Here is a 17745-nt window from a genome sequence, read left to right as displayed (position 1 = left end):
GTAGTGGGATGCCCTTTCTCTTTCCATGGAAGCATCAGTTAACCAGTACCAGTTACTGAGCTGTCCTGGAGTGGTGTACAGCACTCAGGCACCTGTGAGCTGGGTGCAGGGTTCTGAGAGAAGTGATTTGCCAGCTGAATCCTGGTTTGTTCTGGGGGTTTTATGCCCTGTTCATTCTGCCAGACACTCTGTAGGTAAGTTTTTGTTTAAACTGGACAGTTCTACCCAGGGAAAACGGGGCTGGGCAGCATCACAGCTTTAGGAAAGGCTGGCGAACATCTGCCTTATTTTGACAAGTAAAAATGTTAAGGTGTCCCCTTGTTTCTGAAAATCCTATTTCATTTAATCTTTGTCACTAACAGAGATTCTTGACTAGATACCTCTTAAACCACAACTCTACATTATTGCAGCACTGGACACTTGCAAAGGGAGGAGAAATGTGCTTAGAGGCTTCACGTGGGTCCTGGTCAGCGTTTTTCAAGTGTTAGATAACGCCCTTCTGGTTTCCTTTAAACGTTCACCCAGTGTTGGAAACTCTTGTGCTGGAACACTTTGTTTTTATGCAAAATGGAAAACAACACTGGCTGTAAAAAGGGCAGGAAACACTACCCGGTCGTGTTCCTTGCCTTCCCGTGGCATTACTTCAAGGCCACCTCTTGGAGCAATTTGTACACTTGGGTTATGTCCCAGCCAAATATGATTTGTTTTCAGTGGGACTGATATGTACAGAAGGCTCAGTCAAAGCATTCAACTGTGTTTTCAAGAGTAAATATGTCAAGATGTTTAATTAATGACTTTTCTCCCCCTCTGTTACAAAATTACTTCTACAAGTCAAAATATTTCTTCTGGGATTACCAACATCACTGTCTGCCTCACTGCTCTCAACAGTAATGACTAAGAGATACAGAACTTACGCAACACTGGCTTCTAGACACTTGCAGTTTTAGTTCCTTAGCAACTCAAACCTGGCTTAAGGGTTTTGTTGTGGTTTTTTTTGGTTTTTTTTTGTTTTTAATTGAGATTAAACTGTTTTATGGCAATTATGCTTCAAAATTTGACCTAGCAGAACAACAAAAGAATGTCTGTAGCTAAGGAAATAAACTATGGAGGAGTGGATGATGATGATGCAAGATGGTGGTAGTCTTTGCTGGTAAAAGTGCTGTCCAGTTCTCCCACAGAAGAGGTAGGAGTTAACTGCTGTAGTTCTCAGATGCAGGTGTAAACCTACATGGTGTGCAAATTCCTGAGGAACCAAGGAAGGTGAGACAATGCCTGCCCATTCTTCTTTGTAATATTGCTTTTTCTGAGTGGCTACCTCAATGACTCCAACCTATAATTTCATTTTAACTGCTGAACACCGGCAGAAGCCTTGAAGTCAAGTTAGATTTAAGAAAGCTCAGGTAAGTGGTAGGCAACTTTAGGCCCAGGCCAGCTGAGATTCCTGCAGTTGGCTTATTTTTATTTCACATAACTTGGATTCACTTATTTGTGCTGTTCAAGAGAACGCTGTCAGCTAAGGTGGAAAACAATCTGATGAACTGTAAAGATCCCTAAAGATGGGAAGACAGTCTTGTATTTTCTTTTTTAAAATGAGGCTGAGTTACTGCCAAGCCAGAGCCTGCTGTTCTGCTGCCTTTCAGCTGTTCTTCCCAATGTCAGATCCCTTATGTCTTAACCAGTGGTGACAGGGCAGGGTCCAGATTTGCTTGGAAGCAGCAAGATACTAGAAATCATGCATCACATAATCACCTCTTCTGCTGGTGGGTAAGTAGCTGTAACAGCTAGAGCTTCTCCAGATGCTGGAAGGATTTGCTGCAACATGTGTGGTTGGGAAAGATGGCTGCTGTTCCCTGAAAATACAACAGCCACCTTAAATTGATCACAGCAGAGGCCCTACATTTGTCTTAGTAAGTTTAACCTGGAGGGATATCAAGGAGCTGCTGTGGCTTCATTACAGCAACTTCATGAGGTCAGGAGATTTGCATTATGGAGTTCCAGTGACTTAATTTATGACTAAGACTATAAGCAACATTACGAAGTTAATCACAACAAAACTGACACAACAGCCTTAACACAAAACTTGAATTAACTTTATTTTCCCCTACAGTCAACAACTGGTTTGCATTGAGCTTTAAAGCAACAAAATAAAATGAAATCTCCAAACGACAGGGGGCCAGAAATCCAGATTTAATTAACTTTGTGAAAATGTTGCAGCTGTGGTATTGGTCTGTATAAACCATCAGAGTCAAAAATGAGTTCATAAATCAAAAAAATATTCTACACCTTGAGAAATAAGTCAGCAGTAACATTCTCACAGAACACTTTAAATTTACATTTTCTTCATGAAAGGTACATACTATTCTGCATTTTACATCAAGTTATTGATGCAAGTTTTGTTTCTATAAAAAGTTACAACCTGTGGCAGGAAAACAAACTGCAAAACCTTTTCATTTTAATTAAAATTTTCAAGTCTGTATAAAGTTCTCCTAGAGCTGGAAAGTGAACATGTTCAGTCTCCATTTATATTTTAGTGCATTTAATCTGACAGTTTTCACCACTTAAAAAAAAAAAAAAAAAAGACAGACAAAGCAAATAGCACTATAGCAGGAATTTCTTCAGTTGATGTAAGCACTCTAAATAAAAATGCAGAGAAACAGATTTCCAGAAAAACTTCTACCCTCACAAGAAAGGCAGTGAGGGGGGGAGGAAGAGGTTTGCAAATCTTCTACCTCCGATAGCCACAGAAAAGGGGTTTTGTATACCTGTCAACCTTGTTTTCCCCAATAAACAGGCTATACTTCTTTTACCAATGTAAACATTCACCTAAAATAGTTTAATTTCTGTTCTGAAACACCAGTTGCTACACAGTGCTCAGTTGTATGTTACTATAGCATTCATTACTGTCGTTTCAGATCTTTCAGGAGGTTACAAATTTAGCCCTTGTATCTATGGTGTGCAAGATTTGCCTTGTCTACCTTGTGAAATGACAGTGTAAGGCAGCAATACTGCAATCTCGTGTTGAACAAAAGCAGCTTGTCCAATTAATCTGTCCTGTCTCCTCTTGTGAAAACTGCAGCTTTGCTTCTTACACTCCAGCTCAAAACCAGCCTGCAGCAAGAGTAAAAGGACATTGAAAGAAACCGTTCAAAAATAATCATGGGAGTAATTTGTTTTGAAAGTTGAATTTGAGAGAGCTCTGCCACCTCTTTTTTTGTTGAAAAAAGAGTCATTGTCAGATGTCACCATTCCAGTTTACATACTGCTGCTATTCAGCTGAACAGTGTTGTCCAAAAAAGATTGACAAGTATGCATGTGCCAAGGACCAAATTACAGGGTTCTTTGGTAGTCAGTCCAAATTCTCAACAGATTTGAAGGATAATATGTACCAATAAAAAAAATGCTGCTAGACTTGGATAGCAGCTCTGTCTTGCTTCACATTACAAATCTAAAACAGCTGTTCTCAATAAGCCAATATTTTTAATCAGACATTGCCTGAAAATTTTGTACAATAATCTGGACCAATGATGGTTCTGTACCCTCATGTTGCTGTGAAACATGATTTGAGCTAAAGGCAAAGACTGGTTATCTCAAGGACAACTGCTTCGTATTAGCAATCAGAACAGTGTATTTAAACTGTCTTCCTGTTGGGTCTCTTGCCTTTCTTTAAAATTAGTTTATTCTTAATGTAGCCACGCTTCCTTTTGGAGGTCTAAAAAGAAAAACAGAATAACATGTATTAGTTAATGATTTAGTCTTGACCGCGGTTTAATGATGTGCATTTCAGTGCCAGATCTTTAGACTGATTTTAAAGAGCTTAAATTTTAAGTCCTCAACTAGGCATTATCCAGTTATTATTTTTGATGTTGGGATTCTTAATTCCTGCCCAACAGTTGCTCTTGCACAAGATCTGCTTTTGCAAGCCCCATATACCAGATCTGTAGAATTGTTTTCAAAGCTTGTGCTGAGGCAGAATTAATAATTAACCAACATCATACAACTCTAATATGCCCAAAGAGCACGACTGGTGTAGAGTGTTAGTTTTGTCTGGAAATACTGTTGTGCAAGTTTTGCACTAAAGATTCTCTTAGAAGTTAGGTAGAACTCTTTGCTCAAAGCAGCATTTTTAAAAAGAAAAAAACCCTGAATAATCCCATTATAGTCTTCAATGCTCTACTGTTGGTTTGTAGGTTACATAGTTAGCATGTTTTAGGTAATAATGGGGGGAATCATTAATGTTGTTCATAGGTAAAATTAACTTCAAAGTTGTATATACATGGTTAAGTTTGTGACAGGTAGAACTGTACATTGAATGTGCCTGCCAGGAGGCAGCTCCCACACTTGCTGCACTTTGCTGTGCTTACCAGCAGGCTCTGTTATGTCAATGAAATACAATTTTTAAAAATAACAATGACATTATTGCAATAAGGTGAGATAGATACAAACTAATAGGAGATGGACTGAATTTCCAGTAAGGAAGCAACTGCTGAAGAACTGTGGCTACTAAGGAGCCCTCAGAATGCATTTAAGAAATCCTAGTTTAGACATTTACTCCGTGCTCTTTCCCTTGGTTCTCTGATTTCTTAGTGGGAAGCAGAGCCTGTTTGTACTGCAAGAGTTGGTGATGGATCAGAAATTGCATCAGCTTTTATCATCTTGAGATAGAGAATTGACCCATCCATGGCTTAAGTGGGGTCAGTGCATCTATCATGGATAAATATAGCCTTGCTTGTCACTTAAGATCAAAAGTTAGTGTTAAGTGTATGATAGGCACAGTAAAGCTTATAATTTCCTTTCAACATGTCTAGCTTTAGTGGCAACTCCTAAATGCCTTATTTTATGTACTTCCATCAAATCAGAAAAATAAACATCTTGACATTTAACATCTTCTACTTGTAGAGAATATTCTTTACTTGTATTTCCATGAAACAGTGTAAGTTCACTGCCTATACTAATTTAGTTTGTTAGACTGACTTCTGGAATTCCTTTTGCAACATCTATTTGAACATACAGAAAACAGATGTTGTGAAGGAGAGGGCTGTAAGAGTCTCCCCCACTCCCCTGGTATCAGATCTTTCTTAACAGGCTGAAGTAGCACAACAAACACTTTTAAAAGCATGAAGATGACTTCAAACAGTAAGCAGACAGACACTAAAGTTCCATCAACAAAAGTTTCATATTTAATTTATTTCATACAAAATCGCCATTTTTAAACTTCTAGGCATCACTACTTTCAAACAAAGTCAGAAAGCAACTTTCACATTATTTACTTAGTGAGCCAGTTACTGAAACATGAATTGATGTACTTTAGAGATTATACTTCCAGTTACATGAAGACTTAAGAGTTGTAACAGCCAGTGACACACTCTATTTCCAGTTAGCATTCTGCCTAAAAATAATCTAGCCTTGTGTCTTCACATGCTTTTAAGTTAAGCAGACAGTAAATAAACAATTATTACCAGCAGGCAGGTCTGAAATTGGACACTAACATGAACAGTATCCATAGCATTCTGGCTAGTGGAAATACATAATTCACCAGCTATGTGATTCAGTTTTAAAAATAAACTCCAAACCCCTTTCAGTTACTTCACTGGGAACCCACCTTCTTTGACAAATACTTCTGTTTCGGTACAATGTTGGTTACTCTAGGTTTATGATCCAGTGTCTCTCTGTTGTCTAATTGTTTGACCTTGTATATTCTAACAAGCCAGTGCTCTGAGGTAAAGGCTTCCTCCAGATGTTTAAATTTAATGTCTTTGTTGCCTATCTCCGCATTGCGTGTACGATCGAATCCTGGGGGTGTCCGAAAATCCAGCTATAAAAATTAAAGCTGCATATTAGTTCAAGACAAAACCCAAAACACTGGTCACTGCAAACTGTGGAACTTCATACTGCAAGGCCACTCCTTCAGCTGGCCCCAGTCTAAGGACATTTCTCTTGCACGGGTTATTGCTACACAGAAAAAACTCTCAGATCCTTTTTACAACTGCGAGAGGGAAAAGTTCATTCTGACTCCTACAGATGTCATGGGAGACAGCACTTAATATTCCAATAAAAATACCATGTCTGCATTCAGAGATGAAACAACTCAAGTGACAGTCAGAGGTGTGGTAGCCTACAGTGTCAGAGTGCTCTCTCCTATAGTGCAATAATTTGCACTTTCATGGTTTTCCATACAATTTGGAAATCGTTGACAATTATTAGTTAAATTTGGCCCCCCTGTGTTACAAATAAGATTTGCTGAATAAAGGATTCTTGTGCTAACATATCAGAAGGAAGAGCCCTTTTGGGGGGGGCAGGGAGGGAAGAAAAGGGAGCTAAAAACTCAAACAGGTTTAGTTACATGCATGTGTTTGATGCTCCCAAAGCAGAGTGACAACTGCTGCCCTTACTATAAAAGTGCAGTGTCACTTAATATACTGATGTGACTTGGATAGAAATCATGTAGTTTCTGATTAAATAGTCAACAGTTCCACTTGTGTGTTGCTATTACAAGAAACAAATCTAAAGCTCTCCAAAACGTGACAGTTAATGCTTTAGTGAGTGCACAGCACAGTGGAATCAAGATATTCATGTGGGGCAATGTGAAGGACAGCAAAAAACTAAGTACAGGTGTAGGTTGGCAGCAAAGTACAAACGTAGGTAAGCAGCAGAAATGATTTCTGCTAATGGTTATATAGAGTAGACCATGCCTGGATGGTCTAATTTAATTTCTAAACCTGACTCTTATGCTGATTCTGTCACTGCAAGCAATGCTTAATCTAAAAGATAGAAAATACATAGAAAAAACATTTGCTTTTTCACATTTCAATTATGATTCAGTAGAAGTTGTAGCACTAACCTGCATCTCTCCAAATCTGTAATAGGACATTTTATACATGAGGCAGTTCAGCAAAGTTGGAGAACCTGCCTTGTCTACTCGGAATTCTCCCTGAGGGGTAAAGTAATCACTTTCCTTTAAAAAGAAAAGAAGATACAAAGAGTCAATATAAACTAAAATCTCAAGGTAACTTCTCATTCCCTTCTCCACAAAAGAACACCTAAGAATCTCAACTGACTTTCACAGTTTAAAAGCTGATCTAAGGCAACCTTAAAATGAAAATGATGGTGCTCAATTAAGGTAAAATAGCTACAAACTACCTGCTTGTAACACAGACCCCAAAGGATCAGTCTCCTTAAATCCTACTATTGTGCTGCTACAAGTTTTGTCACTTCACAGTAAGTGGTGCAGGAAAACTGATCTCAAACTGTAAAAGTTATTTGGGCACCTATCAAAATTATTCTTCAGAAAGGTAGAAAGCTCTGTATAGATAATATAGGAGGTCTGCAGGGTTACCATAAACTTCATATGTGCACAGTGTTTAAACAAAAAATTTCTGCCATTTTCATCTCCAGTACAAGATGAAACTACGCACATGGACTACTCCCTTAAGCCTGAGCTCAATATCTGAAAGTTTTTGTTAGGCTTAAGAAAATATTACTACAGACTTCTGCAATCTCGGAGGTGTTTGAACAGCTTAAACTCTACATGGGTCAATATTAACACTTTCACTTGTCTCCTACTATTACAGAGTTTGAAGAAATTTGAAATGCTGACTATTTAAACAGTCTGAACACCCATTTTTTTTAAAGTATGTGATGGTGCACAGTGAGACAGACACACAAGAACTACAAAAGAGATCCTGTACTTTCAGCATCGTGCAAAAAATTTAAAAGCTTTGGAGGTTACTGACCTTTCAAAATCATAAATATTGAAAGAAACTGGGCTACATGCCTCCTGCACTCCTACTGTTCTAGGAAAACAATCCTAGTATATTTTTCAAATAAATTTGCAATAAGCAGTAGAGATTTCTCTCCACTGTAATGAGCAATACCAGAAAAATAATAATAAATAAAAGGTAAAAAAAAAAAAAAAAAAGGTAGCAGTTCCACTTACCCGAATATCTTTAGGATGTTCCCCCTCTGCTATCCTTACCATCCACAAGAACTTATTAATATCATCACCAGAGTAGCCAATCACACCACCAAAAATAATCAAAACATAATCCACATCCAGGCTTCTCATGATCTCATATGCTGCTGACTCATTTGATGACATTGCCTTTCCCACCTGTATCATAGCAAAACGATCATAAATATCTGCACAGCTGCCTATCAAACACCTGCACAGATCAATACTGACAGACCAAAGCCCAAGAATCCTGTGCAATGTGCTCTAGGTTGACCCTGCTTGAGCAAGGAGTTTGGACCAGATGACCCATTCTGTGATTCTGTAATTCATACTTGCCAACCAAACCCAACATTTTCATTCTAGATAAATAAAACCCATGGTGAATATTTAAAAACTCAAAAGCACAACCTTTAGAAAGCTCAAAAGCACTCTGTAAAGAGGAGTGCTGCCTGTTGAAATGAGTGTTTTGAGTATAAAGTGTAGCAACAAGGGTTTTTCTTTTGTGGCACCTACAGATTGTTCAAGTCTGTAGGTGTCTTTTCGCTATATTGCCAAAACCTTAGTGTTGCAGAAAATAACTCATTACAAATAATTTTCAGAGCTTTAGACACAGGCCAAAGTATATAAGTTATTTGAAATGTTAGTGACTTTTTTTTCCTTGAGCTCTGTCCTTCATTACTGAAGCAGACATGCTGCATTGCATTCAGTAGCACACAGGCACCCTCAGCATTAAGTCAAGGTAAATTTACACAGAGTCAGAACAAAACTTTTTAAAGCTGTATCCAGCACCTCTTCCATCCTGGTCACTTCTCACACTTAAACAATTCCCTTTGGTCAGCAAGTGGCACTTAGTTCAGCAGCTCTGTTTGCTGCTGAAGCTCCTATACTTAGGATATAATAACACATCGTTGTAGTAAAAGGGAGTAACTACAACATAAATAATATTGCATCTTCAGCTAAGAACGTAATTAGAGAACGCTTAGCTTTGGCTGCAAGCTGTCAAAAAGACCAAGAACCTCAGCTTCTTGGCCATTATCCTAATTAATGTGAAGATATTTGGCAGATTTCCATCTCTGTGCAGGAGGAAATCATCTGGACACGTCTCCAGGGCGTGCCTCATTTACAGCAGAAGATCAGATATTCACCACAATGCACATTTATTGCTTGGGTCCCCCTTTATGGAGCATTCATTCTGAAATGGAACTTGACAGCACCAGCAGTCATACTGGAGAGAATTCTTTATTGAAAACTATCATTGCTGATTACTGCACTGCGTATAGCTACTGTGCTTAGGGAATAGAGATGGCTTCCACAGTCTCTCTATTCACGTGATGCACCTTGTCCTGCAAGGATCTGTGGGTTTAGAGAGGGAGGCACATAGAGCTATCAGAGCTGAATATCCATCAAAATACACTAATGCTGCCACGTCAACAACCAAATTAAAAGTGCCTCAGAGCACATGGCAATGCTTCTTGACTGATATTAGCACCAACAGTTCAATTTCCCAAGCTTGCTTTTGGCTGATGCGACTTCCCTGCCCCTGTGATTCGCCCCTTCCCCAATACACGTTTTTTCAGGACTCTGTAAGCTCAGAGCACAACTTCAATTATTTGTTGCCTCTGTACACTGCTTATTGGCAGATCTGGTCCAACTGCTGTCTACTTGCTACTGACACAAGACAAGAAACTATCCTAATACATTCCTCAAGCCCTACCTCCACTCTGTCCCTGTAGCATGACATTCTGGAAGAAACAGGCACTGAGTGATGACTGATGTCATCACAGAGTGATAATGAGTCATTACACAGCACCTAGTATAAGGCTGCAACCCAGTTACAATGTAGAGCTTTCTTTGGTTTCTGAAAACAGTGTAAGTTGCCCGAGGTGGTGCCCCTGTAACCACAAGCAGTGCTAACACCCTGCCTTAAGCCCATATAAGTGCAAAGTTTAAGCTTACTCTTCAGAAGTGAAAGAAATTGAATGTGCAGATATTTTTGTCTAACTGCAAATTTGAGAAGACAGAATTGCATCAAATCTGCTATACTTCCATTGCTTGTCAAACTTTCTCTAATTTCCCAGATGCCTGAAAATTTGTTAATCCTTGTGGTCAGTTTTCCCATGCCATTCAAAAATCCACTCAGCAATGACACTGCTGAACTGAAAAGACCCCTATTTGGACAGGCCAGTAAAGCAGCAGTACTAGGTAAGCTGTTGTAGCACTAATCCCATGGAGAATGGTTACACTGGGTTTTGTCTATCCTCCCAAAATGAAAAAAAGAGGAACCGAAAAGGAAGTTTTGGAAGCACCAAGTGAACAAAACAAACCCCAAAGCAAAAATCGATCCCTAAACTTGAATTCTAATAAATGCAAAAAAAAAAAAAAATGTTCCTTCCACCTTTGTGTTTCCCACTCTACGGAATTTCTCCTTAATATCACACTGCCTATCAAGAGATCTTTACAATTTCACACTGGACTGCAATGGAAACATTTTGGTGCTTCTACTCCACAGAAAACTGCCTCCCTTACCAGGGCGATGTGGCTGTTGTTCCAAGTATTGTTGTCAACCAAGGTTGTTCGGTTGGCCATCCCTGCTATCTGGTAACCATAATCCCACCACGACATCACTCTGGCGTGCTCATCTGTGTTTTGTCTGAGCCAGTAATAGGCTTCTCTGAAGTCATCTAGGATATTTCGGGTACTGCAAAACAGTTCATTTTATTCTCATCGGAACAAATACTAGCAACAAACCAACTGCACCACGATAAATCTCACAAATAAGGGTTTTATTATGAGTTCAACTTTCTTTGAGGGATTTGGTCACCAGCAGTCATAAGTTTGAACCCTCTGACAGCTGAATGGCCAGAAGCTGAACTGCTTTTGAAGATATGACTTAGTGCATTTCCTGTCAAATATATACTCTTAAACAAGTTTTCCCAGTTGACTTGAAAGTTGTTGGTTTGGTTTTTTTTAGCCATCATCTTTATTGCCTTTGGGTAGGATTATTTTTATATATTGACATTAAATATTTTAAAAAACATTATATCTTTTTGAAAATTAGAGTATTAAGAATTTTTTATTCAGGCGACAATTCTGCCTTAATATAATAAGAAGTGATTACAGAAAGTAAAGCCAATTGTTAATGCAAAGGCAGTAGAAAGGCTTTTGCCCTTTAATCACTTTCAGACCCACAGACCTTACTTACCCATCATGGTTATAGGAAGCGAGAACCACGCTGGGGCTGGAGTATGCATTGCTGGTTACCCAGGTACAGTGAACAGCAAACATCATCAACAACATCAGCATCAGCATAGTCACAATGTTTTTGATATTGGGACCCAGCCCTTCTTCTGTTTTTTCCTGTTCAGATACATGTTTCCTCACTTTGCCTGCCTAAACAAACACAAATTTATCTGTTATGGCAACTTTTATCACTCTTGACAACGGAACCCATGTTTTCTGACTTCTAACTCTTGCTTCCTCCCCTCACCTTATCATACAGGTTGCCAGGGTTCCTTTTATCATCTTCATCACTGCTGTCCTCTATTGGTGGATTTTCCCTCTTCATATCATCACCCAAATAACGCTCAAAGACATTGGAGAAAGCGATTGCTGACAGCATGCAGACCACTGGAGTCAAAGTGAGCATCAGTCGAACCATCACTCCAGCAAAGTAAACGGCGCTGATTGCATACAGAGCAACTGCAAAGAAACAAACCTACTGATGACATTTAGAAAATAATACCAACTGACTGCACACGTACATGGTCTCCATAAAACTACTTCTGGAAGTGAGCAGAGCATCTGTGTACATAAAGACTCAAGTGTGCATCTTGCATTTCATTGCTTTTTAATTTACAACATTCGGTTGAATTAACACTTATCCCTGTTAAGCCTCAAACATTTCCTGAGGTTCACCTTGACAACTGTTAACAATAACACAACTCCATTTCCATATGCATTAATAATGTGCCAGAATATACATTATTAGTGAAATTTAATATTACACACCAAAAATGCTACTAGAATAATAGGTAGCTTCATTTGATTAAAAAGGTCAAACAGCCCTAGACCAAAGAAGTTACTGGAACTGAAAAAGCAAAAGGAAGTGTTACAATTTAATGCAAATATTAAATTCTAATTTAAGCTAGAGATATCTGTGGACAAATTGGGGGCTTGTCTACATTATAATTCCATACAGATGAAAAATACGATATTGTGAGTCCTATTCTGAAGGAAGTTTTTCTGAACAGTACTATCTTAACTTTGTCTCCCACAAAACACAAACCAATGTTTTCAGAAGAGTAAGGAATATTCAGAACACTTTCCTTGGAAGGAAAAAACCCCAAACAATGCTGTATACACTGATTAGGAACATCTCATAGTAGTTTCCTCCTGATGGATTCCTTGTCTGCTACAGTTTAACAACATCCTCTTGTGAAAGATTTGCCACAGAAATCGTCAAGGGACACCAATTTATCAGATTATATTATGTAAATATCTTCTACTTTGTACTGAGGCAGTATGGCTCTCTACCCTCACTCATAGGTCTCTCTATGCCCTCCCAAATGGATGATGCAGCAGTAGGAGGCTGAAAGCAAGTTGCCCAGCACTGGTCTTGACAAGAATTAATTGTAAGCCCAGCACAGAATACCCCAGAGTCACTGGATTTATTTAACCCAGTAAACATTCCCAATGCCCACACATCTCTTAGGTACTCTTAAGAGGCAGCTATATTAGTCTGGAGTCTCCTGTCCTGTAAAAATTCAAGACCTGACTGATCTTCATTCCTCCATACGGACTAAAACTCCAAAGCACATCCTTACAAGCCTCATTCACGATCTTAGAAGTTTGCTTTCAGAGTACAGCTTTGTACAAAAAAGCAATTTGTTGTCACTGACACAGGGACACTGAGCTGTTCCCCCGGCTGATCCGCACTGCGGAACCGCACCTTGACGCGTGGTATGAAATGTCAGCCTGGAGAAGAGCATGAAACTCCTGGTGCAGAACTGAACTGTAGCAACAAATAATTCAATCCCACCTCTTTGGAACTACATTCCATCACCATTTCAGCAAGCTCTGCAATTTCATAAACAGTTTTAAATACCGCTGGACGCAGGCAACTTTTAATAATCATCTTTAAACACGGTACCTTTAAATCATTTTTTAGAACAAGCCATATATCAGCTTTGAGGAAACAAAAAAACAGAATCAAGTTGAAGGCAAGATTTTTCAAAATAATTTAAAAATATTTTCTCTTACCAAAGACTCTTTCATCATTGATGTTTTTGATACAGAACCACAGCCCTGCTGGGAAAGTACACACGAGAATATGCAGATCAAAAAAGAAGGAAACCCATGTTGTAGGCTGATGCTCAGACACAGAGGCAATGATCGGGATGTGAATTTTCGCATACCTTTTTTAAAAAAAATTCAGTTCAAATTATTTTGAAAAGATAAAATTATTAAAACTTGTAAACATTAGGAATTCTGAACTTGATTTTAAAGGAAGCATTTCAATTTAAAATGGCAAGTGCTCTATTCAGCAGAAATCTGATGAAACCTTTATACCAAAAAAGTCACGAGGTCTTACTGCATCTAGGAAGCATTTGGAGTAATTTAAAACAATATAAGGGATTATTTCCATATTATTTAAGGCAATGAAAATTATGGATGTTTTGTTTGTTTATGGCTACATATAAAGCCAAAGTCACCAAAATGAAAACACAGCTATGAAAGCTCCATTGTTACGTTTTTGAAGAGTTTGTCATCACTGTCAGTAAGTCTCCTAGATTTTCAACTGTTTTTCAAAAACTCTCCTCTACACAGAATATCTTAATCTTCTTAGTAAAGAAAGTTACAGTATTAAATACCAGATCAGTTACTGATGCACCCAGATTCTTTTAGATGCTGAAAAAAAAAAAAAAATCAGGCCTTGTCTACACTTGGAAATACATGTCATTTAAACAACATGACAAACACTCAGTGCAGACAAGGACAAAACCATGCTCTATATTACAGACAGCTATACATATGGACCTATCTCAGGTGCTATATGGTTGAGTGGTGAGGTATCAAACATATGTCCTTTTCTTCACTGAGATCTAGTTCTCATTCAAAACTGCACTGTGTGTTTTAACACAGTATGTTTTTATGTTTAATGTAGACAAGCCCTCAAAAGTTTAATGCTTTGTATATATAGACAACTTCATTATAGGCAAAGAACAACATCTAGATATTCTTCAAATAAATTTGAAGGGTTCTTTGTTGACATCTGTTCTACTACTTCGATTACAGAGTTGGTACAGAATCCTGTAAGAGCTGGACTTTGGAGCCTGAAAAAACTCTGAACTGCACAAAGTTTGAAGTTCTCCTATCCCTGCTTTTAAACTTAAAAAAAAATCTACCAACTGAATTTCACCTTAAAATATTTACCTGCAAAAAATACTTTCCATTTTACTCCTATTCTCCTGGCTGGCTACAGAATCTAACATTGCATTTTTAAAGGTTAACTAAAACAAAGATTAACAAGGTTTTTAACCTGTGAAAACACATTAATAAACCAGAACTGTTCAGAGTAAACACCTGTATACACAAAACAGATATGTGAACATAATACAGAGGCAACATGCAAAATCATATGTGCAACATCTTTGTGATTTCGTGCTATGTTGCACAATGAAATTAGTCTAAGGCTCTTAGTGATTTTTAAACGTGCACTCAAGTGTTGATACAGCTTCGGTTATTTTATGTTGACATACACACTACAGTTTCATATAGAAAAAGACATACCATTACATATTTAAAGACTTCCAAACAAGCAAGAAATTTAATAGACAAACTAGTGAAATGGTTGTAAAGATCATGAAACGGTTACTACAAATGCTCTCTTTAGATAACTGATTTAAGCCCACTATATTCTCCTTGACTAAAATACTAAATGGATTTGGGAATGAGGAGAGCAAATGATTATTAGTTTTCAGCAGAATGCTACTGATATCTAAATCTCATATCCTTACTTACCCAGTGTCCCACAATGAATAAAATCTGCCACTCCAAGGAGCAATATAACCTGAAAAAGAGAAGGAGGGGGGGAAAACCCTTTTGCTACCTGAGTATTTAAATGCCATAATTTTTCTACTCCCTCAAGTTATAGCACAAAACCAAATAAATTTCACTGAACTTGTGATATATGTGAACCAGCCTACTGCATTAGGCAGGCTATAAAATCTACCAACCATGAAGCAAGCTAGTTTTAGAACACATTTACAGCATCATATTGTACTTGTTGAGCACAATGTGAGTATCAAGACACACACACCTCCAAAAGTCGAAGCAATGCAATAATAAATATTTCTCAAAGAATATGACAGATAGCAATCTATACTCTGTAAAGATGTATAGGAAAAACAAAACATAACTGGTAAGAAAGTATTTCATTTTTCTGAAATGCCAGGGGAAACTGGGAACAATCTACAGCCAAAACACTAACACTCAAGGAAACACTGGTTTCCCATTACTTCTCTGCTGATGGATCTACATGTGGCATAGAATATAAAAGCTGCTACTAGACATGCTGATAAGCTTTACATATTGTTTTTAAACAAGGCCTTTAGATACTTAAATATCATAAGATGAAAAGAGATAGTATATCTATGAGATGAAAGATAAAAATTATTATTAAAAATTATGAGCAAGTTTCTTCTTAAATTTTATTTCCACTTTCCTTGCAACTGTTTCAGCTCCTTCTGAAGACAGATACAGACAAGGTAAAATAAGAGAAAGTTAAATATAGAATATGCTGAGTTTGGAAGGGATCCATCAGGATCATCAAAATCTAACTTCTGGTCCTGCACAGGACACCCCAAAGATCGCACCATATGCCTGAGAGCATTGTCCAAACACTTCTTGAACTCTGTCAGGCTTGCTGCTGTGACCACTTCCCTGGGGAGCCTGTTCCAGTGCCTCAGGTCCTGTCACTGGTTACAAGAGTGCAGAGATCGGTACCTTCCACCTCGCCTCGTGAGGATGTTGTAACTAAGTCTCCCCTCAGTCTCCTCTTCTTCAGGCTGAACAAACCAAGTGACCTCAGCCACTCCTCATATGGTTTCCCCTCCAGACTCTGCCCCATCTTTGTTGCCCTCCTCTGGACACTCTCTAATAGCTTAGTATGTTTTTTATATTGTGTACCCCACAATGTGAGGCTGCCCCAGTGCAGAGCAGAGCGGGACAATCCCCTCCCTTGACTGGCTGGCAATGCTTTGCCTGATGCCCCTCTGGGCATTGTTGGCCCTCCTGGCTGCCCAGGCACTGCTGACTCATATTCAACTTATCCTTTTATTTATTATCCAAGTCTTTGTGCATGACTCAGTAACTCTTCCTTCTATCTGATATTTAAAACTAGTATAATAATCTGACTGAAATATTTAGTTTAGTAGTTAGTTTAAACATTTAAATACTGCTGATAACATTCTATGACAAGACATATTTTTCCCTTCGGTCTTCAGATGAAAAGCTTTCTCCCATGCAGTCTTCTGCATGCACATGAAGGAGCCGCCAGCAGATAGGGAATTACTGATTGTGATCTTCTCTGCATGTATCCAAGACACGGGATTAGACAGCATTCACCTGAGGGTGCTGAAAGAGTTGGTCCAATGATAGCTACCCACCATTTTCATCTGGGTGATAAAGGTGTCTGGTGCCTGGGAAATGGCTAATGCTACACCTCTGGGCAAGGCAAGAAATTCTATGCAGGAAGCTACAGGCCAGTAACCTGAGTTGCTGTAAGGATCGAGGAGCACAGCCTCCTGAAATACATTCTTCCACATTTTCTGAATCATTTTCCTCATTTCTCATTCATAGTTGAAGAAGAATGGGATGGACAAATGGACTATTTGATGGGTTGAAAACTGGCTGTCCTGACAAGCTCCAAGTAGTACTCAGTGGGTCAGGATCCAGCTGGTGGCTAATAAAAAGTAAATATATCCCAGAGGCCAAAATGAACTGTGTTAAATTGAAAAGAGCAGATGATATGCCTTATGGTAGGCAGGACTTCAAAACCTGAAGCCCCTTCTTCCAGTTGCTACACCTGGGATACAGGGTCCATATGTGGGCACCCTTCTGCAAGAGGATTATTAAGAAAACAAAGGGATTAGTGTGCTGTGAGGTGGTCAGGACCCTGGATTGCACAGTACATCAGAAGCAATGAGGCTGGTTCCAACTGATGAAGCCGTGATACTAATCAGTGAATTTCAGAAGCTGAAATCAACACTTCCTAAGAACTGCAACAGAAAACATATTTTGCTGCACACTGAGATTAGAAGCCGAATTTTGTTTTGATATGCCAGTCAGAAAACTTTTGCTAAGAACCTGCTCATATGCACTGAAAAGCAAATCAAACCATCAAGTTTTAGAAGACTTTCAAACAAATAGAGATGTTAAGAATTCTTTTGGAATAATGGTATCATAATTAACAAAAATAACACTGCTATTAAATAGTCCAAAATGGTAAACAATTATACAAAAAAATTATGCCAAAAACATTGCTAAAGAGAAATGCAAGAAAGAATTCAGTTAAAATAAAAACAAGTTTTTATCTCAAGAAAGTGTGGGTTGTTTTGGGTTCTTTTTCTTAGTTTTTGAAATAAAATTTTGACAAAACAAAACTGTACTTGAGGTGTAATATTAAGATCATGGAATTCAAACCAAGCAGAAGTCAATTTTTGCCTGGCTAATATAATTAGCAGGAAAATAAGAGTGCTTTTCTTCATCAGGGGAAGCAAGTATGGTATCAGATCACA

General features: G+C 38.3%; 1 protein-coding gene across 1 annotated transcript in view; it reads right to left on the bottom strand.

The window, feature by feature from the left end:
• Positions 1-2068: 2068 nt before the first annotated feature.
• STT3B (STT3B, catalytic subunit of the oligosaccharyltransferase complex) overlaps positions 2069-17745 on the bottom strand; it is a 53232-nt gene continuing 37555 nt past the window's right edge. The window contains exons 8-16 of the mRNA XM_027639491.1: positions 14969-15017; positions 13208-13362; positions 11436-11647; positions 11151-11338; positions 10475-10646; positions 7934-8107; positions 6839-6952; positions 5600-5812; positions 2069-3709 (exon numbers count right to left, since the gene is read on the bottom strand). Coding sequence (XP_027495292.1) covers positions 3629-3709; positions 5600-5812; positions 6839-6952; positions 7934-8107; positions 10475-10646; positions 11151-11338; positions 11436-11647; positions 13208-13362; positions 14969-15017 — 1358 coding nt within the window. The 3' untranslated portion in view covers positions 2069-3628. The remainder of the gene's footprint in view (positions 3710-5599; positions 5813-6838; positions 6953-7933; positions 8108-10474; positions 10647-11150; positions 11339-11435; positions 11648-13207; positions 13363-14968; positions 15018-17745) is intronic.

Source organism: Corapipo altera, unplaced genomic scaffold, assembly GCF_003945725.1.
Source record: "Corapipo altera isolate COAL_440 unplaced genomic scaffold, ASM394572v1 44, whole genome shotgun sequence".
Classification (NCBI taxonomy): Eukaryota; Metazoa; Chordata; class Aves; order Passeriformes; family Pipridae; genus Corapipo; species Corapipo altera.
The sequence above is the reverse complement of the archived record's forward strand: the minus strand, read 5'-3'. Positions and strand labels throughout refer to the sequence as shown.